The following is a 27,900-nucleotide window of genomic DNA, read 5'->3' as shown; positions in this document are numbered from 1 at the left end:
TGTCAGGTGACCGCAATTAACCTGCAATTAGTTTACAAACTAAAAGCTCTGAAATAAAAACACAAACACAGAATTTTCACAAAGGACTTAAAATTTATAAATATTCTCTGAATCGAACATTAAATCAGTCGGGATGTTATAGAATTCTTCAGAAAAACAAACTAACAAAAAAATTCCAAGAGATTTTTCAGAGAGCAAGACAAAGTGACAATAATCTGATACACACATTGCTTCTCTACTCCAAAAATATCTAGACCTTTCACTATAATTTGTAACCCCCCCACCCAAAATATACGCCAACAATAAGCATCAATACAGACCACACAGAAAGCAGAATCTCAGGGGTTGCTCTGGGTACTTTTCTTTCTGTGGACACGCTTCCTGTGAGGCATCAGCACAGGTTACTCAGTGTGTGACCCCGCCACTGTGGACGCCACGTACAAACTTCCTGCCCTGCCTTGTTGCCATGTTAAAGAAGGATGTGCCTGTGGGGTGCTTGGAGGAAATTCACTTGAGTGGATAGCTACACACAATCTGGCTGGAAAACGTGGAGCAGCCTCCTTGCTGAGCTTTCTTGATCTAATTTTCCAGGAAGTCTCTGCATCTCTCCTAGTACTCAAAAAAAATGGGGGCAGGAAAAAAAGGAAAAGCTGCTGAAAGGGTTTAGGATGTGGCCTTGTGACTCCTCTACATGCTTCTCCAACACCTGATTCATGCCCTCTAGGGGCCAAATATGTAACAGCACATCTGGGAGAAGGGCAAGAGTGGTCATCTGATGCAGGAGGGAGAAACTTCATTTAATCTAATAATTTTCACACAGTGCCTAATTCCTGACCCTCAGTGACTTTTGTTTCAGAGGATGAAAACTGGTCCCACTTCAGCATCCGAGGGGGATCTTCTCCTTGAAACCCAGGGGGCATTCTGTCCTGTCTCAGGTGTCCCATCAGTCTCTCCCCTAATAGGACCAATCAATAAAAGCTCAGGTGACCACGTTGCCACATTCTTCCACACGGCATGTGACCTGGAAGAGTTGCCCCCCCCCCCCCCCCCCCATTCTTGAGGTCAGGTTGGACTTTTTTTCTTTCCAGCATGTAAAGACGGGAATTCTGATAAAACACGAGCCCGTGTTTTCATGCGAGCGCTTTCTCCCCTGCCTGCTCGCGTGAGCTTCACTGTGGTCTCCACCCAATTAAAAATGATATAATTTAAAGAAAAAAAAATTCTAAATAATATTTCTATTGTTACAAATGAACAGAAATCTTTTCTATCCTGGAGCACAAAGAAAACAGGATATAGTTCATCAATTAGACACAGTATTTCCAAATAAGTTAAAATTAAATCTTAATATGTTTTACTAGATTTAAATATTTTTTTCTTACTTTAAATATAATCATTACAGATCTTGCAAAAATACTACACTGTGCATTGGCTGTCTGTTTAAAGAGTGCCCGGTGCTTCCTGGATTCAAATATCTACACTTCATTAGAAGTTGGCTGGATGGGAGATTTCCATTGGCCTATTATCTCCAACCTCAGGTCATACATCAGTCCCCATTAATTGTTTTTTTTTCCCCCATTTGGTCAAATTTCAATTAACATTTCATTGTTTTTGAAACTCACCTGAAATAAACAGAAAAATAATGCATATCCTCTCGATTAGTTACGTTCATTTTCCAAAAATAGCAAGTCTAAAAATATACTGCATACACCATCTTAGGAAACTGACATAATAAAATATCCCTAATAAGGAGAAATCGTAAAGTAGGAGAATATATCTATTTATATTACCTCTTTGAAGAATCTGGGGATTAATAGAAATAATAACAACTTAAAAGCAAAAACCTCCCAATAATCAGGATTTGATTTTTGTCTTGGGTCACGATTCGTGCGGCTCAAATAGAGAAAAAAAGTTCAGGATGGCTTTAGTGTGTCAAAACTTTTGCAGGCTTTACCCAACGTTGAAGGACGGGGCGTTTGCTGCGTGGGAAAGCAGCTGGTTACTCTTGATGCCGTTAAAGGTACACGATCACGCACTCCGACACCACTCACAAGTAAAAAAAAAAACGCTTGCGAGGTTAAGGCGATAGAAGAGTGTGGTGAGAAACCTGCCACAACTTACAAGTATCAAAATAGCCCACCTGCCCCTCCAAACCTCCACCCAAACGCCCTCCAGCTTGGTGCTACGTCTGCCCGCACAGTGGGTCAGGCCTCCATCCAGATGCCTATTTGAACTCTAATCACATTGACAGTGTGGATACATACATGTATATATATATATATACTGTATAATTATATAGGTACGTTAGAGCTGACTGACAAATCGGATGGAATGACTCGAGCGATATCCCATGATTCAACATGTCGAGCATCGGGTTATATGACAAACACGCTGGCTGGCTGACTTGACTCCTCTACTGGTTAAGTAATAGAAATACACAGTTTGCACTGACAAAAGCAGCCACGACATCCTCACGGTTTCCTTCTACAAAGGTACAAAAAAGACACACACACACACACACACACACACACACACACACACACACACACACACACACACACACACACACACACACAAAGAAATGATATACAGTGAGCCCCACCCCACCCGGCGTCAATATTAAGTAGCTGGAAGTTGAACGCATGTGTAGTAATTAAGGAATGGATTAGTGCAATAGAACAAGGAAGTGAGGACTAGAAGCGCTGACGGAGAGGAGTGAGGGTGGAGACGGGAATTCTGGCTTGCGTGAGACATCCTTTGGTTTATCTTGGCAGAGAGGGGGTATTGAGCTGTATCGGCGATCAGAAAAACAATCGGGAGCTAATGTCATCCGCCTTTCTTTTGGAGAGAGGGTGCACAAATGCCAAGCGCATCACATCTAAGCTGACAAATTCATGCTTTTCTCTTTGCCGAGCGAACAGCCAACGAAACTTTTTGCTGTAAAAATGTACAAAAGATGTTCTCCACTATTTTCAGACCTTTTACTGTTTGTAAGAGAGCCACGTAGACTGAACCAAACCCTACTTCCAAGGACTGCAGGTGCACCCTGTTCTACCGCTTCAGTGTTTGATGTGGCGAGACGTAGCTGCCTGAAGCTCTCCCTGCAAGTCATAAGGCAAGTCACAGGAGTAAATGTGAAAAAGTATACACGACACCACCAAAAACCCATAAGGGAGCCTCTTCTTCAAGTAGCTGAGATTACAGTTTGCTTCGACATCTTTCACCACGTGTGTTTATTTTTTTACTGGTTCGAATCTATCGCGAGACATTTTAGTGTCACTGGTCCGTACTAAACAAAGTTAAAAGAGCCCTGCTCTAGTTTGCTCGAGTCTAGTAGGGAAAGGACTGTCTCACGAACCCCGTTCAGGTGCAATCATTTTAGTTTTGCACAGCTCATCACTTGAGATGAAAAGGTTTCGGTCAGTGTCAGGAGAAGAGAAGCTGCTTGTTTTGGTTTTGATTGCCTGAAAGCTTCCTTAAAAAAACAAAAAACAAAAAAAAAAAAACATCACACATGGCGACAGTTATCCATTCACCCCGGAGTCACACTTGCTCTCCATTCTCTCTGACACGCACGCGCAGACTCATGCGGGTTCGAAATCGGGAGAAATGAGACGACACTCTCTATTAGCTGCTCCTTCACTCTCGCTGCTTGAGCACCGTTAACGCCGAGCGGACAGCGCAGGCCTGTGTTCCCCAGCAGCGCCTCTGTGCCGGACCATCCCTGAGCCACTGGCTTACAAATGGAACAAACATGATTGTTGTGCTAAGACGCTTGAGGGGAAACACAGTCCTGACAGCAGCCCAGCTCGGCCTGGCGTTCAGCAATTCTGGCAGGGAAGCGATTGGAGGCTGAAACCTCAGAGTGTGGTGGAAGCTTTTAAAAATTAAAAACAAAATCTGATCTGAAGAATGAATTATCACTCCTTTCTCTTCCAAAACCAAAACCAGAAAACATTGGTGCTCTGTCTACCACATTCCAGCTAAAGGGATCTGTGCTTCGTATTGGCCCAATAGACGACCTCACCCCATCACCACCCCCTTCCCTCTGATTGTGAGGTGCTCACTGGATAAAAACAAAACAAAACAAAAAAAGTCCCTCAGCCCCTTCACTCCCTCTTCTTTGTGCGGGATGGGGCGGTGCTTCATTGACGATTAATTCAAAAGGTGCAACAGCCCTCCACCCTCTACTGCAGATTCTTCAAGATGCGACCGTAACGAAAATCGTAGACGTGCCGGCAGAGATACACCAACTCGGGGTCGACGTCTGTGGGCACACAGCGGTGGGAAGGAGGGGCAAAGTCGGGGCGGCAGGGCACCATACTGGCACTGCCAGGCGGGGCACCTTCAGCACGCCGCTTCACCAAGGCACAAAATCTAGGAAGGGAGAGGAAAATTAATTAAAAGGCAACTTTCCTGCTTCTCTGCCTTCATTTTCTTCTTTTCACAAAGGTTATCACGGTAAGTGTTCATGTTCCTGCAAATTCATTAACAGTTGTAGTGTCACCAGTGTGTGATTTAAAAAAAAGCTTCCACGTGTCGTCAAAGCTGAGCTGTTCATTTCAAACTTCAAACCTTGTGAAAAGACTTTTTCTTCTAGCAACAATTACCGTGTTCGTTACTTACCTACAGTACTGGGCTAGTGGGAGAACATAGCATCTGTCTTCTATGCAGGCCACGCTATTTTCATCCTGATGCCGAGAGGCGAAAATCTCATTCTGAAATCAACAGCAGGTGTGAAGAGTCACATCTCTGTTAAGCGTTTCCTATTGTGCTCGGCGAATAATGACAAAATTACACTTTTGTACTAAGAGCACAGTGGGAACTATAATTGTTCATTAGCAACAGGATTTTGCCTTTTTGTTTCTACCTTATGTACTGCCAAAGACACACACACAAAATCCTGCTCTGTTCAACACGTGCCATTGTAAAAAGAACATTTCTAGAAGTAAAATCGTTTATCTTTCCTGTTCTTGGCTTGTGCACGTCTGAGGTCAGAGAGAGATATCATTTTTGGGCTTTATGGTCAGACTGAAGAGCAAACTAACTATCCACAGTTTCAGGGCAGAGCAGCGACAGTAGCCTCCTCATTGCACATAATTTTCTTACACATGTTGCACGAGCACAAACTGTTCCATCGATAAAAACTGCATTATCTTTAAACAAAGTGATAAAAATTAAATAAAGAATAAATTTCATGGCTGCGGTGGTGTGCAAAAGTCTTGGGTCACCCTTCAAGAAGAGACAGACTTTCTTATCATCTTTTAAAGTGGTCTTGAGCAACAGTTCGAGGCTTTCTAAGGATCTTTCAAAGTTTTCTTTGCTTTTTCACTCACTTTCAGTCCAGTCCTTGTACCTGACCATTTTCAGTAAATGATTAAGGTTTTTTTGTTTGTTCACACTGACCTGTGAATGATTCAAGCATAAAAAAGACACCTAACTCAAGGGATGAGCCTGTCTCGAGTCTGCACATAGCAGACAACTTAGAGAAGCACCAATTTTAACATTAGGCACTCTTTTACTATCAGCCTGCTGCAAAAAAACATCATTTGCTTCAATTTCTTTAGCTGAATCAAAAGACGCCAAAGATAAGACAGCTGTAAAACTGTATTTTTGCACCAACAAGATTATTCCCAAAGAGCTATTAGCTGAACATGTGACACATGTCAGCATGGTGTGTAGTATGCCTTTAAAAGATTTGAGGAAACTGGACATGTATCTGAAAGCCATGTCCTTAAAAACTGGAAAAAGACCAGACTCAGGACCCGAGAGATACATCTGGCCCTTCGGTTTTGGGGATCTTGTCATAAATGATGGAATTATGAACAGAAATCTACCATACAATACTATCTGGATTGGTAACTGTTTCTTTTTTCCATGAAATGATCCCAAACACGCTGCTAATGCAGTAAAACCATACACAGTGGAACACTGTCAGTCATGGATTGGCCTCCCCAGAGCCCAGAGCTAAACATTACTGAAGCAGTGTGGGATCACTGTAACAGAGTACAGAGAATAAAATCAGCCAACATCCAAAGAAGAACTCTGAATGTCCTTCAAGAAACCTGAACTATTATCCTTGCAAATATTTCAATAAACTGCTGCACCAATGTCCCATTTTCTTAGCTTAATATATAGAAACGAATAGTGGCTCAAGACTTTTGCACAGTGCTATACTTTATATATTTTGACTTCATCTATTCTTACACACAACACATAAGCGCACACACACACACACTTCATGGTGTCATTTTTTTCCTTAGAGGATACTGATTACGTAATCCTTCGCTAATGGAGTAAATCAAATAAAGTGTTTTTATTTGATGAATGTTGATTGTACCTTCTCTTGTCTAACATACACACAGATCTGTGCTGTTACTGTTTGTCTGCACAAACATCTTGGCTCCAAATCTCTGCCTCACCTCACAGTGTGTGCTGGGATCTCTGCCTCCCTGTGTGTGCTCAGGTCGGTAGTACCAGAAAAGACTCATCATCAGCTCTCCTGAGGGATCACATTAAGACACACACACACACACAGAGGTAAACAAGCTTGGCCATATGTTCCTCCGGTCATCCATCAATACACATGCACCACTGTATCGCATCATAATCTCCCCCCTTCTCCTGATCTTTTTTTACCTGTTTTGGGGTCCTCCCACAGCGCTGATATCTTGGCAACATATGGGAGGGATTTCTTCCTGGGGCCTGATCGTAGCAGCACAGAGTCTCTCACACGTATCACTTCACCGTCCCTCTCGACTCCTTCGTAACATTGCCGCAGGGCCGTCTCATCCTCTCCCTGAGACACACACGAGCGCGCAAACACAATAAGGAAAGATATAATTCTCATTATAAAGACAAAAAGGAATCTGTCACACAAAGCTGTATGGTCAAAACACAATTAACTTTTCCCTCAAGAGACAATTTCTTTGTCCTTGTGGAAGGCAGTTGTGTTGATGCTAAGGTTTCCACTGGTCAGGTATTTGGAATAGAGAAGGTTTTCCTTCGTTCAAGAAGCTCTCTAATATGCTGATCATCTTCATCGTACAGAGATGGACTCTCAAAAAACCTACCGCGATGAAGACCTCCCTCTCTGTGGGCATTCCAACAGGTAGCCAGCCATTAGTGGCACGTCTGCGGCTGACCCTCTTTTGTTTGGTGCTGCTGAGGCTTGGCACAGATGGCGACTCCTTTGTCGATAGCTGTGCGCGGCCCACGGACAGAGAGTCACCGGAGGGCTTGGTGCTCTTTGGGCACTCCTTGGCTAGCTTTAGCCTAGCCTGGGGCTGGTCTCGTCCAGACAGGTGGTTCAGTAGGTGGGGTTTAGTCTGCGTGGAAGTGGGCACGCTGGACAGAGGGCAGCTGGACATGGGCATGGTGGGGGGAACCAGAAGGGAAGGGTTGTGATCACCCTGAGGGGAGGGGTAACCCTCTGAAACAAAAAGGTGACAGTAACAATAAGCAAAGGAACTTCTGAACCCCATCAAATGGTAGATGACACAGCTGGCTACTTATCTTTAGCATAAGCCACATGAACCTTAAATTATATATACACACACATAATTTAAGGTTCATGTGGCTCATGCTAGATAGATAGATATATACAGTGGAACCCCGACTTACGAATACCCCGTTTCACGAAAAATTCAAATTACAAAGGGACTGAACGGCAATATTTCTGTAGTAACGAAATCCGCTGGCTCTGATTGGCTGAGCCTACAATGCCCACAAAGCCTTCCGAATCATGTGACAACCCCTCGGCTTCCGTACTAGCGCTTCGCTGTTTCACTTGAACGACGTATTGTTGTTCTAGTTAGCAATTAGCCTATAGCCTATCGTTCAGCATCGCCTCACTCAAAACGCGCAAAGGGTGCTTCGATTTACGAAAGATCTTCAGGAACAAATTAATTTCGTAAGTCGCGCGGTTCCACTGTGTGTGTGTATGTGTGTGTGTGTGTGTATATATATATATATATATATATATATATATATATATATATATATATATATATATATATATATATATATATATATATATTTTTTTTTTTTTTTTTTTTTTTTTTTTCTGCTTAAAAGTAACCTGCTTCTTTTATCAGTCTAGCTACGTACATGACACATGACACATTGTAACCGAAAACTTTACAATAAGCCTAAAGCTCCTTAGCCACACACATCTAAAGCAGTTACCTCATTCTGCAGGCAATTTAAAAGCTCATGGCAAAAGACAAAAAAGGACTACATAAAACAGAAAGGCTCCACTTGCTTGATTTCACAATTGGCTTGAGGCATATCATTTATCAACAAAGGACTCTTCAGAGTCTTTAAGTAATAGCTTTATGTCTAACTATTGGAATAAAGGTTTATTTTATAATACTGGCAAAGAAGGCTAAAAAACAGCTAAATCAAAGAAGTGTTATCACAAAAGAACTTGCCATCATTGTGAGCAAATCCTCAAGTGGCCTCAGAAAACCACTTAAGACGGTGATAATTAATAATCAGCAATTAATACTGAACATTTATGAAACCAAATCTTGGGGCATGGGGGTCAATCCACTCACCTGTTTTGATATTGTGCGTGCATCCACTGCATCCTGTGCTAAAAGAGCAACCCCTGCTGGTGACAGGAGCCATCGCTCTGTAGGTATACCCACTAATCCCGCAGGCGTCACCGTAACAGGGTGAAGCCACAGAATTGCAGTAGGCGGGGTGGGCTAGTCCCGATGTATGTGACACCTGCTGCCCCAGCAGCTTGGAGCCGCTCATTCGGCTAGGGCACAAACTAGATGGGGGCAAGTTAAGAGGTCGCGGGGCCATGGTGGCTGAAGTTGTTCCAGTGTGTGTGGGGTGGGCGATGTGTACGTAATAGCTGGAGAAGCAATGGTCGGCGGTGCAGAGGCAGGGGTGAGGGCTCAGGGTGAGCGCTGTGTGTGGTAGGGAATGTGTCAGCGATGGTGAGGTTACTAGGCACTCGCGCTTCACAGGGCTCATGGCTGAGTTAAGTGGCTGATCGTCTGATTCTCCATAGGGTTGCTGGCCTAAAAAGAAGGCCAAGCCGTGACAGTAGTCCATTGAGCGCTCTGCAGGAAAGCAGTAGTACGGGCTCAGCTCAGTCTCCAGCTGTTCCTCTTTCACTTTCTTCAGTGGGTATGCTAGCATACTGCGTGACTGGTAGCCCGGTTTTGTCAGTCGATGGGTGCAGCCACCCGTTTCCCACTCCACCTTTGGCTCAAAGCCTGCCTTCTTGCAAGCTGTGCAGCCACTGTGCAGGGGAGGGATCTTTTTCCCCTTCTGCTTTTGTGTGCGTCCCTTGTGCTGAAGTTTGGCCCTCGAGTGCGACTTTTGGGTCGGGCCCACGACGGGAGCCTTGCAGTCTGAAGTAACAGTAGCTGTGGGTGCAGCCTTTGCTCTTTGTTTACTGGTAGCAGAGGAACTGGTTAGCTTCAGCAGGGCTGCGGCATTAAGTCCAGCCAATCGTCTGGGTGCAGGAGCGTCAAGGCACTCCTGACTCATCCCCAAACTTTCATCCCCTCGGCTAACTTTGGCCCTCTTGGCAGGCTTAGAGCTTTGGTACGCTTCAAGTTCATGAGATGTGGAGCCTTTAGTGTTGGTCCCTCGCAAAGCCTTAAGACCTCCGCAGACACCACCTCTCACTGGATCTGCATCCAGGAAAGCCCCTGCATTTATGGGTTCCTCCTGTCTCTTGGCCTGTTTGGCTGCTGGTTGGGGATCAGTGGCTCTTTCTAGTAGCAGGCTGTTTACCGCCTCAGCATTGAGAGAAGCCAGTCTCCGCTTGCGTGGCTGAAAGACTCCCAACCGAATACTCTTGCTATAACTTCCACTGCATGATTTTAATTTGTTTTTTGGTGACGACTTCTCCTCTTTTCCATCACTGCTTTTCCTTTTTTTGGACTTGGATTTGTGAGATAATCGTCTGCGGCCATCCTTTCCTTTACTTTCCTTAGACCTCTGCTTTTCACGAATGTTTTCCTCCAGTCGGGTCAGGAGGACATGGCAACTGAGTCCTTCACTTTCTGAATTCCCAGCCCTCCCTCGCAAAGGGTACATTTTCCTGTCCCGTTTCTTGACGTGCCTCCGGTCCACCTTTCTTTTCTGCTCTGATCTTTCTGTTCTTTCCCTCTTGTCATTCATCCTCTTGGCCATGTTTCTGTCTTTTTTAGTGACCTCGCTTATCTTCTTTGTCCTGCCAAATCGCAGTGTGCGCTCAGGCCAGGCGCCGTCCATGGCACCACCATGTGGCCAAAGGCAGCTGTTGTCCCACCACTCTGGACTTTGGTTGTGCCCAAGGGAACCCTTCTGCCTTGCGTGAGTCATCACATGCTTGTCTATGTGGCCTAGAGAGAAGAGATGAACAAGTGGTCAAAACTCCACTTTTGTGCTGATTTTCTACTCTTACACAACAGATCTCAACCAATCCCTGGCCTTAACTCAGTAAGGGTTAGTCGTAGGGTGTCGTAGTATTTTAACCACTTTCTAAACAAGAATATATTTTAAACAAAGTCTTATAAAGTATTGTGCAAGTCTTAAGCCTTTCCTCTGTTATATTATGCAGGAGAATAGGAAATAGGTGAAACAATTTATACGAACATGAACAAATCTGGTACAAACACCTTTATTCTTCAACATAAGCTAAACTCTCTTAGGCAAGCTTTCTTATGGTTTCTTCAGACTTCTTCTTGAAGGACGTTCAAAACTCTTGTTTGGCTGCGTTCCATGTGCTTTTCAATCCAGGTATGCTTTAACTTCACTGGCAGTGTGTTTGGGATCATTGTCATGCTGAAAAAAAGCCATTTCCAATCAGATGGTATTGCATGGTGGATTCAAATCTGATGATACTTCTTCTACATTCATAATTCCTTTTGAAATTTTTGACAAAATTCCCCAAACCACTGGCTGAAATTCAGCCCCAAACCATGACAGAGACTCCACTGTGTACTGATGCCTGTAGACACCAGAGTTATTATAGTTTGTATTTTCTAATTAGGTTTGATTTTTATTTAGTTTTGATTTTTGCTTTTAATTCGGTTTAGTTTCAGCTAGTTCCAAAAGTGAGTTTCCTCATTTGAGTTTAATTTTCGTTGTGTTACAATGTTTCGTTTTAGCTTAGTTTCTATTAGTTTCAGTGTTAATTTTAGTGTTATTATTATTGTATTGAGGGTATATGGTAAAGGCAAGATTTAGGAAACTCAGAAACACTATTATATTAAAAACACTGAATAAAAACAAGCCTCACAGTCTTCGCAGAAATCCAAAGTTCCAATAAATACATCCATCAAAGCCTCATAAGGCAAGTTTTGATTAAAGCTTGACCAACCTAACAAATACCAAAACTAGGGATATTTCTATTTTATTTTCCTTTTTTTTTTAGTTACTTTTCACTAAATAAATTCAGTTCGTTTTAATTATTTTCAAATGTCTATTTTTTTTTTAAATTTTAGTTAGCAAATGTTTTTCACATCTGGTTTTAGTTAACTCACTGCTGTACCTCTCTCCTGAACTCCTCTGTACATATTGATTTGGGCCAAAAGTTTTACATTTGGATTCCTCACTCTGTAAGACCTGTTACCACTTGGATAACATGACACAAGAACTTTAGTCTTCTCTCTGTTTCCCTCCTTTAAGAACAGCATCTTGACAGCTACCCTTGCACTGACATCATTTCTGATGAGGCTTCAGTGAACAGTAGATGGGATAAACTGAAGGGCCACTGAAGCACCTCTCAGGTCCTGTGTCAGCTCTTTCTTTCCTGCTTCTTAAGGGCACGACCTCCATCTACTGTAGACACATTTGCCACTTTTTATTTTGCCCACCACTTGTCCAGTTTCCTCAAACACACTGCACTTTTTAGCCAATAGTTCTTTGGGAATCACCTTGTTGATTTGAAAATACAATTTTATGCCTGTCAAACTGTGATATCTTTGGCACTTCAGCTACTGGGAACAAATTATGCATTTCTGCAATAGGCGGCTAGTAACAAAGTGCCTAAAAGTACAATTTAAAATTGGTTCTTTGCCAAGTTGTTATGTGTAGACACAACACGGGTTAGGGTGTCTTTTTTAAGCTTGAATGATTCATAGGTCAGTGTTAAGAGGCTAACAAAACTTTCTCTGAAAATGGTCAGGACTGGACTGAAAATGAGTGGTGAAACAGTCAATGTCCAAAAAAAAAAAAAACTTGCGAAAGGCCAGGTTTTAAAAAAAAATGACAAGGAAGTCTGGCTCTCCTTTAAGGGCAGCCCAAGACTTTTCTACAGTACTTTACATGAACCTTTACCTTGTAGTTCTTAGTTAGGCTTTTCCATTTCGGCAAAAAATCCATACAAAAGGGCGAGTGCTACCACGAGGCTATCTTTGCCCAACAATATAGAGGTTACTAGTGACATGGTGGATATTGGGAGGTAGCTCACAATATAAAAAAGACTTCCCTGTCAACAGTAATTCAAATCATTTACCAAAAAAACTTTAACTGGATCCATAGAGATCTATTTCAGCCCTTGAGTTCTGCCACATTGCGCGGTCAGACCAGGCAGTGTTATGCTGTGTAGTAGGGATGACACTGAGACCAAAGATTACTTCAAATGTTTTCAACAGTCATAACTTAAGACGAGACAAAGCTAGACAGGATATAAAAAAAAGAACCAAAAAACCCAGCAGAAGTCAACAAGCCACACACAAAACAAAGATACCGACTATCTTGCATAACCCCTCAGCTTAGATTTAAATCCAACATCTGATTCAATACATAAAGAAACTTAATGATGAATAGATTCAGCTGAACGGTTTTGTAATCAGATTATATGGCGAGCTGCAGCTTTTGTGCGTGTGCCTGGGATCTTCTCATTATGACGGGTTTGTGTCGCACTGGAGAAACTGATGCACTGTGCCATTCATTCACTGTGCTCATTGCCTTATCACCACATGTACACACAGCAGGCAAGCAGCAGCTTGTTAAGGCCAATTGTTTAGTCTGCAGTGTTTAGTCTGGCAGGAAAATGTCAAAAAAATCATCTTTGACCACAATAAGTGCAAGTGAGAGAAAAATAAGGCAAATAAACTGAAGCCCATTTAAATGTGACACTTTTAGCCGTTTTAAATTGGATGGTGTCCAGCTTCCCATTACTTTTCTAAGCGCCCGTGTTATGTAAAGAAAGAGAATCTTTCCATCTGCAATACAACACAATATGTGATGATTCCCAAAGCCCACCGTGAAATCATTTAACAATTAAACCTAATTAGCATCAGCCAGAAAGTGTTTGCGGAAAACTCTCCCTGCGCTCAGCGTAAAACTGCAACACAAACAAGCAGAGAGTGACTCACACACTGTATGTTTGCGTTTTAAAATAATGCCCGTACAGAGATCATTACTTTTCCTTTTTAGTGTTCGGGGAAAAGGTAAAGATGCACGATCGTGTACCAGCTAATGAGCCGGGTTAAACTTTTAAAGACCAATATCTCCATTTAATAACCCTGCAGACACATTCTGCACCGCGAGGAAAAGAAACCAAGACACAATTAGAAGTTTTCCATCATTGGGCGTTCTTTTTTGTTAATCAAATAAAGGTTTTCTTTTTCCCGACCCACAGGAGCTTCTTGTCCTACACCATATTTTCCATAATTAGCTATAATCGGATAATGAAATCCTCCTTAATGACGATTGATACGCATATTTACAGCTCCTGCTCGTCTCTCCATTCTCCTCGCTTTAAAAGGTGCAAGGATACTGGCTTTAAAGTTTAAACATTTCCCCAAATGAGCTTTAGATCAGAATGATTCTATTGGTTACCCGCAGTATTATCAGAGTTAAGCTTTTTAATGTTTTCCCCAGTTTATTCTACATGGAGTCAAACAGGCATCTGTTCAGATGAGTGTGCCTGCGCTCGGCGGCGAGAGGCCTGATGGTTGATGCAGATTTCTCTGCGGTGCAAAAACGTTCGAGGCCAGAAACTTCTATCCCAATAGATGACTCGCTAACAGTAGAAACCCGACAAGATTCTTCTAACATGTTGGATTTTGTCGGCCACAATCTGACTGGGCTTGCGCAGCCTCAAGGCGGTCCAACACTCCAGCGTGCAAGAGATCCTGGCAGTATCAAATCCGATTTTAGCTCAAGGGCTAATGAAAACTGAAGACAACTTTCTGACTCAGTGATTAATGTGACATTAGAGGAGTTTAAAACATTTCCATGTTACACTCCTCACAAAGAGCTTTTGTCTTGATAAAAGTTAAAAACCATGGGCGCGATAAGCTCAGATATGGCTTGTGTTTGCGTGTCTTCCCAGTCTTTGCTGTGCCAAAGGTTGCTTTACTTCAGGCTGAGCTTATCAGACAAGATGTAATCGGTTTAATGGTGTTACCTTGCTGGCTGAACCAGAAATTCAATACCTGAAAGACAAACTTCAAATCTAAAATTTGGTGGTGCTGTTACTTCATATTTGATTTGCTTTCAAGATTTTAAAAAATTGTTAAGTGTCACTAAACCTGTTAGAATGAACGATCTGTCGGAGTCCAGATTAAAAGCAAAGCATTTATCCTGATTCTGCAATTTTTCCATCAGATGTGGGGTCACTGCTGAGAGTTGTAGGTGTGGAGACGCTGCAAGGAATAACCTGCTTCATATTATCTTGTGCAGCAGCCTTCTGGCAGAACGGCAATTTGGTTCTTTAAACACAGTTAGGTCTGGTGATCCGCAGGAAGTAATTTCACATCTGCTGGGAGATCAATGACCCGGCACTCCATCTCTAATTGGTTATAAACAGATCATAAGATCCTCTCAGCAATTATACAGAGAACACACCAGGATCTTTTTTTTTTTCGTTTAATGATGAGACATGCATGATTTCTCAGGACTCTTGTGACTCTGGGTGTAAAAGAGCAAACCAGATGGCTTTTTTTGTAATGATGATTAAACAGCATCAAGCTACACAACTGATATCGAGTCAATAAGTGTGAGATATGCGTCGGCCTCCAACGTCAACCGTTATTAATAAACACAAAGCAGACAAAAGGCTAAACGACAAACAGCAAAGCGTGTTAACGCTGAGCATTAAAGTTCACTTCTCAATTTCCTGGAGCACAAATGCGAAGCAGTGCAACTGCCTCGCCGTATGACTTTGTTAATCCTAACACAAACCCAATCACAGGTGAAAAGCTGAGACCAGCTTTCAGAATACGACGTGAAATCTGATAACTCGCCACAAGATCACACCAACCTGACTCAAGGTTAAAATCAAAGTGGATCTCAGTGTGATGAAAGACCAGAAAAAAGGAGCTCATCTGTGGGAGTAACACCATTCTTTACCCTCGATGTAAACATAAACTATCAATGACTAAATAGTTAAATACTACTAAAACAATATGATGCAATTGTAAACAGATACAAGTGTCTGTTAGTATAAGCTCCTGTGATACATACAGCTGGGCATAAACAGTTAATAAATGTTTCAAGAGCAATAACAGTATAAGATCATTAATAAATAACTATTATAGGATATTTATATGTTGGGTTATTGCTGCTTCACAGCTTGCTATAAAGTATTCATGAGCATGTTGAGCAGATTTCTGAGGAGTCTGATTGGCTGGGAACATTAACTTTTAGCAACCAGTTTAACTAAACACCTTCTTTTCTCTGTGTATATTATTTGACAAGTCAAATGCCTTAATAATGACTTAAATAATAATTACAGCTGTGAGGCCGGTAGCTCGAGTCTAAGGATCTGAGCTGTGAAGGGGTAAAAAAAAAAAGAGAGAGAGAGAGAGAAGACCGCAGGCAGAGGAACTACAACCAAAGTTGAGAGTGTAAAAGTGAGGAAGTGAGAGAAGAAGAGAGAGACATCTCTTCTGTGAGGGGGGGGGGGGGGGCAGTCTGTACAAGTGTAAAAAGGACAGCAGAAAGCCTCGCTGTTCTGTTCTACAGACTGACAGCAATCTAAGAAAATCTCTTCATGAAAATCTTTAAACTTGTCAGGATTATAACAACTAGTCCAGCCTTACAAACCCCAGCCTGTGCGGCTTGATGTTGCCAAGCAACTCAGACAGAAATTCAGCAGCGCTGGGAGTAATTACGGCATTTAAAATAGAAAATCCAAATTAGCTATACGTGTAAATAAATGAATAATATTTATAGTTGGATTACATGGCATTTTATGTGTTAGTGGCAATGCTAAAAGCCTCTGAAGTGTGCCCTTCAAGTGTACACTTGAGAATAACTGTCATGCGCTATGAAAGCTAGCCAAAGCATCACTTTTTTATCCCTAAGGGCCTGAGACAGGGGTGGGCAATTAATTTTCCCCAAGGGGCCACATAACAAACTGGGACTGTTGTGGAGGTCCACACCAAAAAGCTTGCAAAGGCATAAAAATAATATTCAGCTGAGCTCAGTTTGGCTTATTATTGGTGTGTGTGGAGGAAATTGTATCCGTTACCTTGGCAAAAGCAAAAACAAAAAAACTAATGAAACCTTGAGTGACCATCTATTTAACTATCCTGCAATATCTTGAAAAATCTTTGTTTTTTCTGGCCCAGAAAAAGTGTGACTGACCCTTTTGCACTAAAGGCAGTTCACGCTGTGTTACACAAATCTATTTCCAGCCACTTGAAAATCTGCCCATTGTTAAAACTGTTAAAAAAGTCATTTTATTTCAGTTCTAGAATTTTTTCCCACCCTTAGCTGTAGCAAAACCTTCTTTGGGGGATGCCCTGAAATTTCTGCTGGAAAAAACACACCACAAACATAACAGAGGAAATACAGCACTAAATAAAAAAAAAGAAAGCTAAATAATCAAGCTTTTAAGACCAGTTAGTGATTAACTTTAGCACAATAATATTTTTGCAGCACAATAAATGAAAGAACCGGATTCTGGAAAGGAGAAAAGTTCAAGCACTCTTCCCTTCTTCCCCTGAAACTAACTCTTGGATAAATTAAATTTTAAAAAAATTACACTCCTCTTAAAACTCACGCTCCAAACATTTCCAACAGTCCCCCTTTTTTCCACCTTTGCAATGAAATACTTCAAAATTCTCGCCTCTTCAAATTCAGGGGAAAGAAATCACCTCGTTTTGGATGAGCAACTCAAAGCTCAAGTCAAAACAAGGACACTAAAACGGTCAAAGAAACATTGCATTACAGCCGCCCAATAAGGCAACACCAGATAGGACACACCTTGCAGATCACTTGGTTACCACAGTTGTGCTGGGCACGTTCATAAAGGGCTCATCAGCCTGCATCAAAACCTGTAATTACACCTCTCTCTTTTATTTAAAAAAAATGCTTTTGCCTTGAACTTTTAGGCAGAGCCACAAAACCCCACAGAGCACCCATCAAAAATAAATAACCAGCTGGGTAAGGTGGCTGCTGGGATCAGACTGAGAGCTTCTTATTTTACATTTTCCGTGTCGGGGCCGGTGGTGACGGGCAGGTTCAACACGAGGCGCTGACATGATGGGGGGTTTTTTAGGGGGGAGGTTGGGGGTTGTTGTTTCAAGAAGAGATAAAAGCCTGAGAGAATCTGAAACATTGCGTTACTGTTTTGGCTTTCTTCCGAGACAGTCGGAGCTTTAACACCATTGGCAGGGATGTCGAGGGCGGATTGCTAGATATGCATGCCTGGATAGATTTGTAATAAGTGCGTTAATATATATATATATATATAAATTTATATACAGTGGCCGTGGAATACAGTATGATGGGATACAGTACAGCCTGACGTAGCTGCCCATCTGAAGTAGCCAGCCAGGCTCTAAATACGGGTTGAGGAAGGGAGGGGAGTGGAGGGGGGGTTGCTACCAGAACACACAAACACACACACCAAGCAAAAATAAAGGGCAGTCACCCCTCCTGATCACATTTTCTGACCGGATTCCCGATCAGCGACGCGGTGGCTGTTCCCGATCCCAGTCCTAGCTGAGAGCTGTGAGGTTATGGCACGTAGCAGCAGCCCCGTGTGTCGCTTCTGGTGCACGAAGCGAAAAAATAATAATAAAAAAAAAGGGTTCTGCGCTCCTTCTCTGGACGGCTGGGCAGTCGGAACACAACTTCAAACATTCACAGCCAGATAGCACCCCCTCCCCAAAAAATACATGTGTGTTTAAAAAAAAGATCGAGGTGGTAACTTACGGCTCGCCGCCACGCTTCCTCCAGCAGAGCCGGGAACCGTCGAACAAATCTGCGGGGAAGGACGGACAAACGGACGGATAGTCGGGGAAGAGCGAGCGGGTGGGGGTGTGGGAGGGCTGGGGAGGGGAGGAGAGACGGAGCCGGACTGGTGCGATGGCAGAGCTCCGTAACTGGGAGAGCTGGGTAGGAGTGAAGCGAAGAGAAGAGAGAGGGGACGTTCAGTGGCGCTGCCTGTGAGATGTGTGCGTGCTCTTCCTGGTTGGGTTTCCACCGATTGGCAGAAAGTTAATCTGAACCAGTTCCCATACGGACCAGCCTCGCTCGCCACCCCCCCCCCCTTCTTCTCCCATGACGGACAAACATGCAGAAAACTAAATAACTGCAGTACGCGAGGTAACTTGGGTCCATTACATAAAACACACAATGAAAAGCGATGGACGTTAGGCTACTGCCGCCCCCCTCCTTCCTCCCCACTATACCACCGCGCGGAGCCTCACCCCTGTCATCTTATCGTGACCAAAACACGCCAGACTGTTAAAATACGTCCAGAGACATTTCTCATTAAGATTGAACAAGGACGTGGCCATGAGTCAACAGTGTTCCGTGTGGTGGATGTGAGATATGAGGTTTAACTGAGGTTCTTTAAGTTATGGAGATGTAAAGGGGATTAAACCCGTCTAAAGCTCACTTTAATTCCCGACTTTTTTGTATTAAAGCAGTTTTTATTAACATGCAGGCTTATAAGGTTCAAAGTTAAACTCCACTTTGTCTACACAAAAATACATCTTTAAATCAAGCTCATGCAGGACCTTCATTTTTCATTTAATTGTCCATAAAGAGCTGAGACCAGAGAAGCCAATTAGACTGCAGTGGGTAACACCCATCTACCTTCTCCATAAGTTTGAAAACTTCAAAAAGTAAGGGGTACCCTCTCTGCTTTTTTGCCCCATCTCTGTCCCTGCTGTCATGGGGGAAAGGGCAAAAACAGAGAAACAAACAACCAAGGCACCAAACACACACCTGAATCCTAACAACACAAATCTGGGTGATTGAGGATGTTTGGTTTTTTTTATCCGTTTTTCCACCTTTTTCAGCTACTTTTCTCCCTGGTTATCAAATTTGTTTTTTTAGTAAGCATCCATAGAGCAAACACATCTCTTCTGCAGTCCTTTGTGAAACTCAGCAGTTGAAATGGTGGCACAAGGGTTAAATAATATAAAAGTACAACACCTGATCAGTCTGCATCTGGTGCACCGATATAGCCTCTTTACACTCACCCTGATGTGTATGTCTTTAAAACTGCAGGGGGAAAATCAGGCATGCTCCAAACGGGAGGTCCGAAGCTCAAACGGTGCTAAATGTTCCACCCACATGTTTCTTCACTTCTAGGAAAATTTAAGCAAACTCCACCATGCACAGTTACGGATCCAACTATAAGCACATATACTGTCATTTGCAGACAAATTACTGGAATACTCTAAAATCTATCTCACTAGACTCCTGCATTCAAAACTGAGACATTTATATTTGAACTGACTGATATGTATATGTGTTACCAGTGTAAGCTAAACTGTTAGATCAAACCAAGGTCATCACATGAACACGTGAGCTAGTGCATTTTTAAAAAGTGCAGCAGCAGGTTTTCACATAAAGCTAATCTCTAGTAGTGTAAATACTTATTTAAAAAAATTAATAATAATAATTAATTAATTAATTAGTTGCTACATTTAAAGTAAGCTTGTCTGCTGATGAGCTTATACTTTATGTGTAAATTTAAATAATTAAACTATAGCTGGGAATTAAACTACACAATTAAAATGTTTTTAAATTATTTTTCCTTTCATCACAGCCTCAAAAATTATATCTGCTGCTCCCTAGCCCCTTTCAGATATTTCAATTATCACGACACACTTTTATTAAAAAAGCAGACTCTTCATTTTTCTATTAATTTAACGAGTGTTTGACTGCTTAAAAACATAGTTCATCTATTGTTATTTTATCTGTCTGTACAGAGTGTCTGCTGGTGTGTTTTTCTCCTTCCACTGAGGCTCCAGAAAGCTTAAAAAACTGTTGAATTATTTTTTTTATTTTTGGTTATGCAATCTGAAAGAATCAGAACCTGAAATAAGAGCACCTGCTTTGCTACTTATTACAAACAACATACTTATTTAATGGCAAGAAATGGTAATGAAAGGCTGAAAGAGGCTGAATCTCTCACACACACACACACACACACACACACACACACACACACACACACACACACACACACACACACACACACACACACACACACACACACACACACACACACACAGCAAGAGCTGAATACAAAGTTATTACATCAATTGAAACCCTCTACAGGAAGCCTGTCACAGGCCAGTCTTTCCATTGCTGTAGAAAAGTCGAGTCAAGTGGGCGTCACATTGCGCAACATCAGATAATCAATACCTCAACTTTTCAAGAGAGGCTTATCCAATCAGATGCATTGTTCTTTAAAAAACTAATCAGGTATCATTTGTCAGGAAGACAATTTGCATTTTCTAAAAGCCACTTGTGGAGAGTGAAGATTTGATTTGGAAATACCGCTCGGACACAGAAGTAAAACCTAAGAAGGTTGGTATTGATTGGTTCACCGGAGGGAAAAAACAGCACGATCATCCACTGGAGACTATATTCAAACACTTTCTGTTTAAAAGTGAGTAAAGTAACTTTGAGTTATTTTTAAAGCACTTTTAGAGTCAAGAAACAGTCACTAAGTGCTTTACAGGGGTAAATCGATTAAAGAAAGTAAACACAAAGAAGCAGAAAAGGTTAGTTATTGGTCTCCTTTTGGAAAATGGAAGCTGTGGTCACCTTAGGTTTACTAAAAATCAACTAAATTCTAACTGGGTGGTTTTTTCAGCAAACAATAAAGCAGGAAAATGCCAAGAGAAACCTGCAGCTCCTTTACTGCATAATCATATCCACAGGAATTGGAAGCAGCGGAAGGATTCAATACCCAAGGCCGGCATTCTGCAAGAACAGCGTGCAGGTATGTGTTCTAGTTGGGTGCCATTTAATTTCACCATTTTTATAGCAATGAATCAAATGCATCCTCCAGAGCAGCAAATGAGAACGCACCATGAAGGATTTAACCACTAGCTAGAGCAATTGATAATATTAGCTGGACATGTCTTTAAGGGACTGTGGGAGAGCAGAGCAGAGCTAAAAAGAAAAGTCAGTACTGGACATCCAACAGGTGGCCAGATACGTCTTACATTATGAATTAACCAAGTTGAAAAACTTTTTAAATCAGGCACCCAATTGAATCACGGATCTCATAGAGGCAGACAGCTGCACACACTGATCCTTGCACCCATTATTACTTCAAAAAGAAAAGCTCACTCCAAATATGTGACCCCAATTTGAGTATGCAGTTAAGAAAATTAATAGATGGACACAATATAGCCAAAAAAGCCATTTAGGACTATTTATTAACAATGATGAACAAATGGACCAAATAACGATCGGATGCTGCTTTTACCATGGCGACAGCACTTCTCCAGATCAAATGTTAAAATTGTCTTAGATGTTAAGGCTCAAATCAAGTAGAGTTCAAAGATGAAGAAGCTGAAAAGGCAGAATTTGTGAAGAGTGTCACTTCAAAGTTACAGTTTTGGTTTGCTCGCTCTCTCGTTCCTTTGAACATATAATATCTACCAGTCAGAGTCGCTTATGAAGACATAGCAAGCTGCACTACCGGCAGCTATTACAAATGTACCTGAAACTGTAAACAGACACATCCTTTTGTCAAAACACTTGGCGAAAAAAATAAAAATTTTAGTTTAAAACCATCAGACTTAATGTTTTATTATGCACACTGGTTCAACGTCAGTTACCCTTACAGCCGAGTGCAGAAAGCAGATTTAGTCGGTCCTCGGTGGTTCAGTAAACAGAATCAAAAGAGCTCGTTTGAGTCCGTTTCACTGCGGTTCTTTTCATTGTATTGGTGAGCCTCAAGTACAGAGATGGAGGCCAATTATTGAGCCAACCCAGCAAACTACTTCATCTTTTTACTCTGACTGTAAGAACAGTGAGTGGTGATTTTTGTTCTGTTGGTTTTTTTGTTTTGTTTTTTTCTCATGAAGAAAAGCAAAGCTGGTCAGACGCAGGAGGAAACAAACCCCAGTCCTTACGGTCCAACGTGGATCTAAGTGTTAGCTACTCCAAAGGCCTGCACACAATTCAATTCAATTTGTTTTATGTAGCGCCAAATCACAACAGCAGTCCCCTCAAGGTGTTTTATATCGTAAGAACACACAATGATACAGCGAAAACCCCAACAATCAGACAACCCTCTATGAGCAAGCACTTGGTGACAGTGGGAAGGAAAAACTCCCTTTAAACAGAAAGAAACTTCCAGGAAAACCAGGCACAGTGAGGGGCAGTGTTGCCAGTTTGGGGGTGAGGGATGGGAGACAGGACAAAAGACACAGATATTAGTAATACCTAACGATTAAATGCAGGCTGGTGTATAAACACCAAACATAAAAAAAATAAATAAAAAAAAAACACTGGGAAGGCCCCAGCAGCCTAGGACTACTCCCTATAACCGAGGGAGGGTTCAGGGTCACCTGATCCCGTCCTAAAAAAAAAAGAAACATTTTAAGCCTAATGATAAACACACACATACACAATTCAACTTGTTGGGTCATTAAAATTTCATACAGATGGCAGGCATAAAAGTGTCAGAATGACTGGACACAGAGAGTGGCGGGGCACTGAAAATGAATTCAACGATTAGGGCAGGGCTTCTGTCGTAAAAACGCCAACATGGGTTAATTATTAAATTAAGCACTAACCGTAAAAGGGTGGCGCCACGCATATTAACACTTGCAATAATGGGCATTAATGGGGTAGAAAAGAGTCCAGCAGATGCGATTAATCTAACACAGCATATAGGTAAAAGGGTTCCTTCAGGACAACGACAGCAAATGAGCATAAACAAGCCTCTCCCAATGAAACCGAGCAACCGTGACAGTAATCTGGCTTGTCATTGGAAGGCGCTCCTGTGTATAACTACTCAGACGGCAGCCAGTGTAAACACATATGGGCACACAAAGTATTTGACTGTCACACTCAAATGAAATTCAATTTACAGCCATTAACAAAGGTCAGGACCAAAAAAACAAAACAAAAGAAAAAAGATACACAGAGGGATTTTTCAGAGACTGTTTGAGCCCTCTGTTTTTGCAGTATCACAGTTTACACTTCCCTAGTCGAGTCCAATCACACATCAGTGCAAGTAAGAACTGGATATTGTAAACAAATGACATAAAAAGCTGAGGTCCTCTATATAAAAAGTAAAAGGCACATAAGTAGTACATGCAAAGTAAAAGTACTCGGTCCCTGTGGCTATTATCACAGTTCTAGTTTTTCCTGTTATAGCCGGTCAAGGTGGAGCTACTGTTTTGCAGTTGTATACACAGGCAGGTATTTTTATTATTATTAGTATTATTTATTTATTTTTACAGAATATCCTCCTTTGAAAGGGTTATAAGTGAAAAGAGTGATGAGTCATCACATGATTCATGGGAGAAGGTGTGTGTTCTGTGACGCAAATTTGATTTTGTTTCCCCCCCATAACCTTTGTTTACGTCTAAAACGTTCGATCGTTTTTCTTCTCTGGCCTCAAACAGTCATTTAAATAAAACCACCCGAGAGGCTTTTGTTACTCACAGTCATCAGTCGTCAGACACTTTAACAGGATGCGAGCTTTTATGTTAAAAATGTTAAGATTACAAAATTGTTTTTCTTTTTACATAAACCTTTTTTAATTGTTTAAAACTGTATTTAGTTACTTTCTACCACAGTGTAATGTAACTAACTGGAACTATGTAAAGATTTGTGGATTCATGCTTTTTGATGTTGAACCAGTGCCACGTCTATGCGCACACATACACACACCACATTATGTGGGTATCATAAATGCCCGAGGGTCACCATAAAAGGCACATGATCATCAGTAACCATACTCACAATGGTCACTTGTTTTATTGCAGATAATGTCCAAATCACACTATTATAAGCCATGGAGGATACATGCTTTGGCTCAAAATATAGACATAAATCAGCAGAAATGAATGTAGTGATTAACACGCTTGCCTAACATCCAAAAGATCCCAGATTTGAGACTAGGTGGACACGCAAATCCATGGGAGGGTTGTGTCAGACCTGCTTTTCGACCTCTTGTGAACAAGGGAGCAGCTGAAACAAGTTTTAAACTTCCTTATGTTTTGTGGCTGCTCTGCTGCTACGATGCACACACAGACCTGTCTATAGGAGGTTATTACTGAGGAACACCGTTAATCCAATCCAGATTTGACTTCAGCTCCTTTAACTGGACCTGAAGTTGTTGCTTACAGGTGTTTGTAGGGTTCTGAGTTCATTAAATACCTGCAGCTCCACAGCAACAGGGTCGGTACGTGCATCCACAGAGTGCGAGTTTCAACAGAGGAGACTTCACTGCAGTTATTAATTATCACAGAGATGGGATCGCTCAGGAACTAACAGTAAGTCACAGCCTGTTCTTTTCACCACCTCACACAGCTGAGCCTTCACACCGGGGTCACAGTTTCACAGTTCAATCAGCTGTTACACACCGGCTGGCCTTTGAGCCTGAGCTCCATCACAGCTGTCTGAACATTTCTTATTCTACGTGTAAAGTCTGGTCGTTTCAGTAAAAACAGAAAGAAAAAAATATTATTCTTGTCAAGCTTGATTTAATTTCTTTAATATTTTTATGCCTTTTTATCTGATAAAATGTATCAACAGGTAGCCTAGAAACAATGAAGCTTTTAGAGTATCACGAGTTGCAGTAATTAGATAAATTATCATTACACATGGACAGAATCTTTAGTCTTTCTGAAATCAATTAATAAATAAACAACGGCTTGAGACAACTCTGTTGAACAGCGCAGGAAAATAAAAATAATGCCCAAAGTATTTGAAACGATTAGAACGACTGATTGATGACACACAGCGCAGGAATAAAAATCAATAGAAACAAGCACAGATGGTTTAATTATCCAAAAAATAATATATAGTGCTACTCCAAAACGATTCCAACAGTGAGTATTTTATTGATAATTAAAGCAATAGATTTGTATGCTGGCAGAAATCCATTGCTAATTCACAGCGGATTGCCTTTATGGCTCAGTTATTAGTCCTGCATGGCTATTTAATGACAGGTCTAGGTGCGAGTCATTAAAAAGACTTCCTTATTAAATTTCATGACATTTATGATTGCTAAGTGAAGCGTGGGGCACTGTGTGCTGGATCAAAGGGAAAGAGTGGTAAAGTGATCCGGCAGGCTGAAGAATGAGTGCTGAGGAAACTCCAATAGATTAATGATCAACTACAATAAACCAGTGTGGCCTGGCAGCACAGCACACTGCAGGACAGGCTCACAGACGAACCTGAAAAAAATTAGACCCGGCAGAAAACAGGATGCATTTATGATGGTGTGAACAAGGGAAAGAAACACAGAGGCTAAAGGTCACTCGTGGTGTACACCAAGCCTAAACGCGCAAGCAGTGGAGAAACTTCTCCACCGACTGATTCAATAAAACCTGCACTTCCTCTGACAAGCCGACGTGGTATTATTTAGATTAGTAAGTGACCAACAGAGATAAAAAGTGATTACCTCAGCTAAACTTAGCTACACTCTTACTCCATAACGAGCTTGTAAAATATACTCATTTACTTGGTTTTGTGACTTATTTTGCTTATTTGTCTCAGCAGCTCCAGCAAAAGGCAATTCACCTTTAAACTTCTCAGATGATTTCATTTACACAGCTTTATTTTTTATTTCTTTTAAATAAGTTTAACTGCATTCATCTCAGTGGAGCCCTTGGTTGGTGAATGCACAAGCTGAATTTTTAAAGTAGCTCCACCTCACACAGCCACAGTATTAACTTGCAAACAGTAAACACTTCTGTATGTTTTTAATAGAAGTGGAAGCTTGAAAGCAATAAAGTTGTCTTTTTACATGTAGTTCTGGTGCTCAGGTGACTGAATAAGGACGTGTTAGGCACCACTCAAATATGCTTGTGAGCTGTATAATCAATACTGAGGAGGATTTGGAGTTCTAGTACATCATCATTACACAAAGCAGTTTCTAGATTGTTTGGTTAAATACTAGAATTTGCTTAAACCCAGTCAATCAGTGTTCTTTCTTATTCTTCTTATCCCAAACGGTCCCCAACACTGCTGGAGATCAATCACCGACAGCATGAGCCTCCGGAGGGGGGTTTCGTCTGTGACATAATTTATTATGAGCCCATTGCCCTAACTGGCAAACTGTGATGTGGGTTAATTGTCGGAGCAATTACGACCCCTCGTCATTAAAAACGAAATTATTACTATTATTTTATTTTTATTTTTCTCTTGATTTTGATTGCAGCTGATGAACTGTTTACTTCGAGAAGCTCGTTAAAAACAGGTCCAGCGTGAATCACGCGCACGCGAGAGCACGTCGCAATAAGAGAGAGCGAGATGAAAAAAAAAAAAGCCTCGAGACTTAAAGTTTGCAAGCAGTCGTGCGCGCGCAGCCACACCGAGTGACGGCCAGGTGTGTCCATCTGCGCATCCTTCCACATGATCACAATATTAGCGAGCTCGCGGGCCGCCGTGTCCCTCTCTCTGACCTTGTTTCAACGTGTTCACAACAGCACTATTACCAGTCGGTGTTAACCTTTTGATGGGTGCTCCCCTTGTACCTCCAGCTCTGTAGCTGGAGGTGGAAGGGGAGAAAAGGGGGAGAAAATTGGGAGTTGAGGGGGGGGGGCTACGCTAACACACATTATACACGGCCAGTACCGACCGAGTACCACTCCCTGTGAATATCTCCTCCATCATCATGGCCATTATCTACCTCTGCAACGTCCTCCAGACATGACTTTAAAAAACGGGGGACTCACAAAAAGAGCAAAGCTGTCCATGTAACCTCTACTCTGCCTGAATAAAAACACACACACACAGAGAGAGAAAGAGAAACGATAGTACGGAGCAGCCGTCACTTACCGTAACCTAGGTCCTCTGTAGCAGGGACTACCTCGTCTAAAAAACAAAATTTTAAAAAGATTCGCTGGTGTGAGGACCACTTCTTCTTCCTCTTTTTCTTTCCCCCCCAAATCGCTAGGTAAGACAAGTCAGCCTCATCCGAGTGGCGAACCGATGCAGATCAAGTGGAGGAAATGAGCACGAATATCGCCGATGTTTCTCCACTCGAAGGAACTCCTTAAAAAAATACGGCGAGAAGAGAGAAAATAAGAGGGGAGAACGAGGCAAACAACTCTCTTCTCGCAAGAAGAGACTGCACTCTTTTCCGAGAGACTAGCTGGCTTTGCTCTGGCTGTTTTTCTTATCCCATTCACTCTCCCGACGGCAGCACGGCAGCAAACCTCGAGAATTGGCGTTTCAACAGCCCGCACACACGTCGTCTGTGTCCGTCCCTTTGGCGTTAACAACGCGCACAGCCCGAACAACAACTAGCAGCACAAAACACAACACCACACCACACCACACGACTGACTGACTGACTGCAGCGCTGACAGACTGGGTGGGCTGCACCCCCCTTTCTCCGTCCTCTCCCCTCCCTCCGCGCAAATTGAAGAAATCCTCAGCAACAAAAAAAAGTCTCCCCGCGTTCGTTTAAATCGTAAGTGACAAATATGGTTTACATAACGACCACAAGAACATCCTCATCCTACTTTCCGTGCCGAAGCATGT

General features: G+C 42.0%; 1 protein-coding gene across 2 annotated transcripts; it reads right to left on the bottom strand.

The window, feature by feature from the left end:
* Positions 1-84: 84 nt before the first annotated feature.
* LOC146651850 (bromo adjacent homology domain-containing 1 protein) lies at positions 85-27,900 on the bottom strand. Of its 2 annotated transcripts, XM_085381796.1 has the most exons (8): positions 27,193-27,307; positions 18,127-18,305; positions 8,556-10,349; positions 7,071-7,429; positions 6,637-6,796; positions 6,420-6,499; positions 4,624-4,715; positions 86-4,374 (listed from the first exon to the last, which is right to left on the bottom strand). In XM_085381796.1, the coding sequence occupies exons 3-8, from the start codon at positions 10,327-10,329 to the stop codon at positions 4,185-4,187; spliced, it is 2,655 nt and encodes an 884-aa protein (XP_085237922.1). In that variant the 5' UTR covers positions 10,330-10,349; positions 18,127-18,305; positions 27,193-27,307; the 3' UTR covers positions 86-4,184. The 2 variants fall into 2 exon arrangements, with proteins under 2 accessions (XP_085237921.1, XP_085237922.1); XM_085381795.1 differs by lacking the exon at positions 18,127-18,305 and having other exon boundaries at positions 85-4,374; positions 27,193-27,900.

Source organism: Rhamphochromis longiceps, linkage group LG15 (assembly GCF_057381845.1).
Source record: "Rhamphochromis longiceps isolate RC_006_pf linkage group LG15, R_longiceps_female_GT1.1, whole genome shotgun sequence".
Lineage (NCBI taxonomy): Eukaryota > Metazoa > Chordata > Actinopteri > Cichliformes > Cichlidae > Rhamphochromis > Rhamphochromis longiceps.
Note: the sequence above shows the minus strand (reverse complement) of the source record. Positions and strands in the feature narration are given on the sequence as shown.

Bases quoted from the DNA above. Each gene is read 5' to 3' on its own strand.
- LOC146651850 (XM_085381795.1), bottom strand. From the start codon at position 10,329: ATGACTCACGCAAGGCAGAAGGGTTCCCTTGGGCACAACCAAAGTCCA. The intron at 4,716-6,419 runs GTGAGGCAGAGA...TGTTGATTTCAG, and splicing joins ATCCCAGCACACACTGTGAG to AATGAGATTTTCGCCTCTCG. The intron at 4,375-4,623 runs GTAAGTAACGAA...CTCCCTTCCTAG, and splicing joins CCACTAGCCCAGTACTGTAG to ATTTTGTGCCTTGGTGAAGC.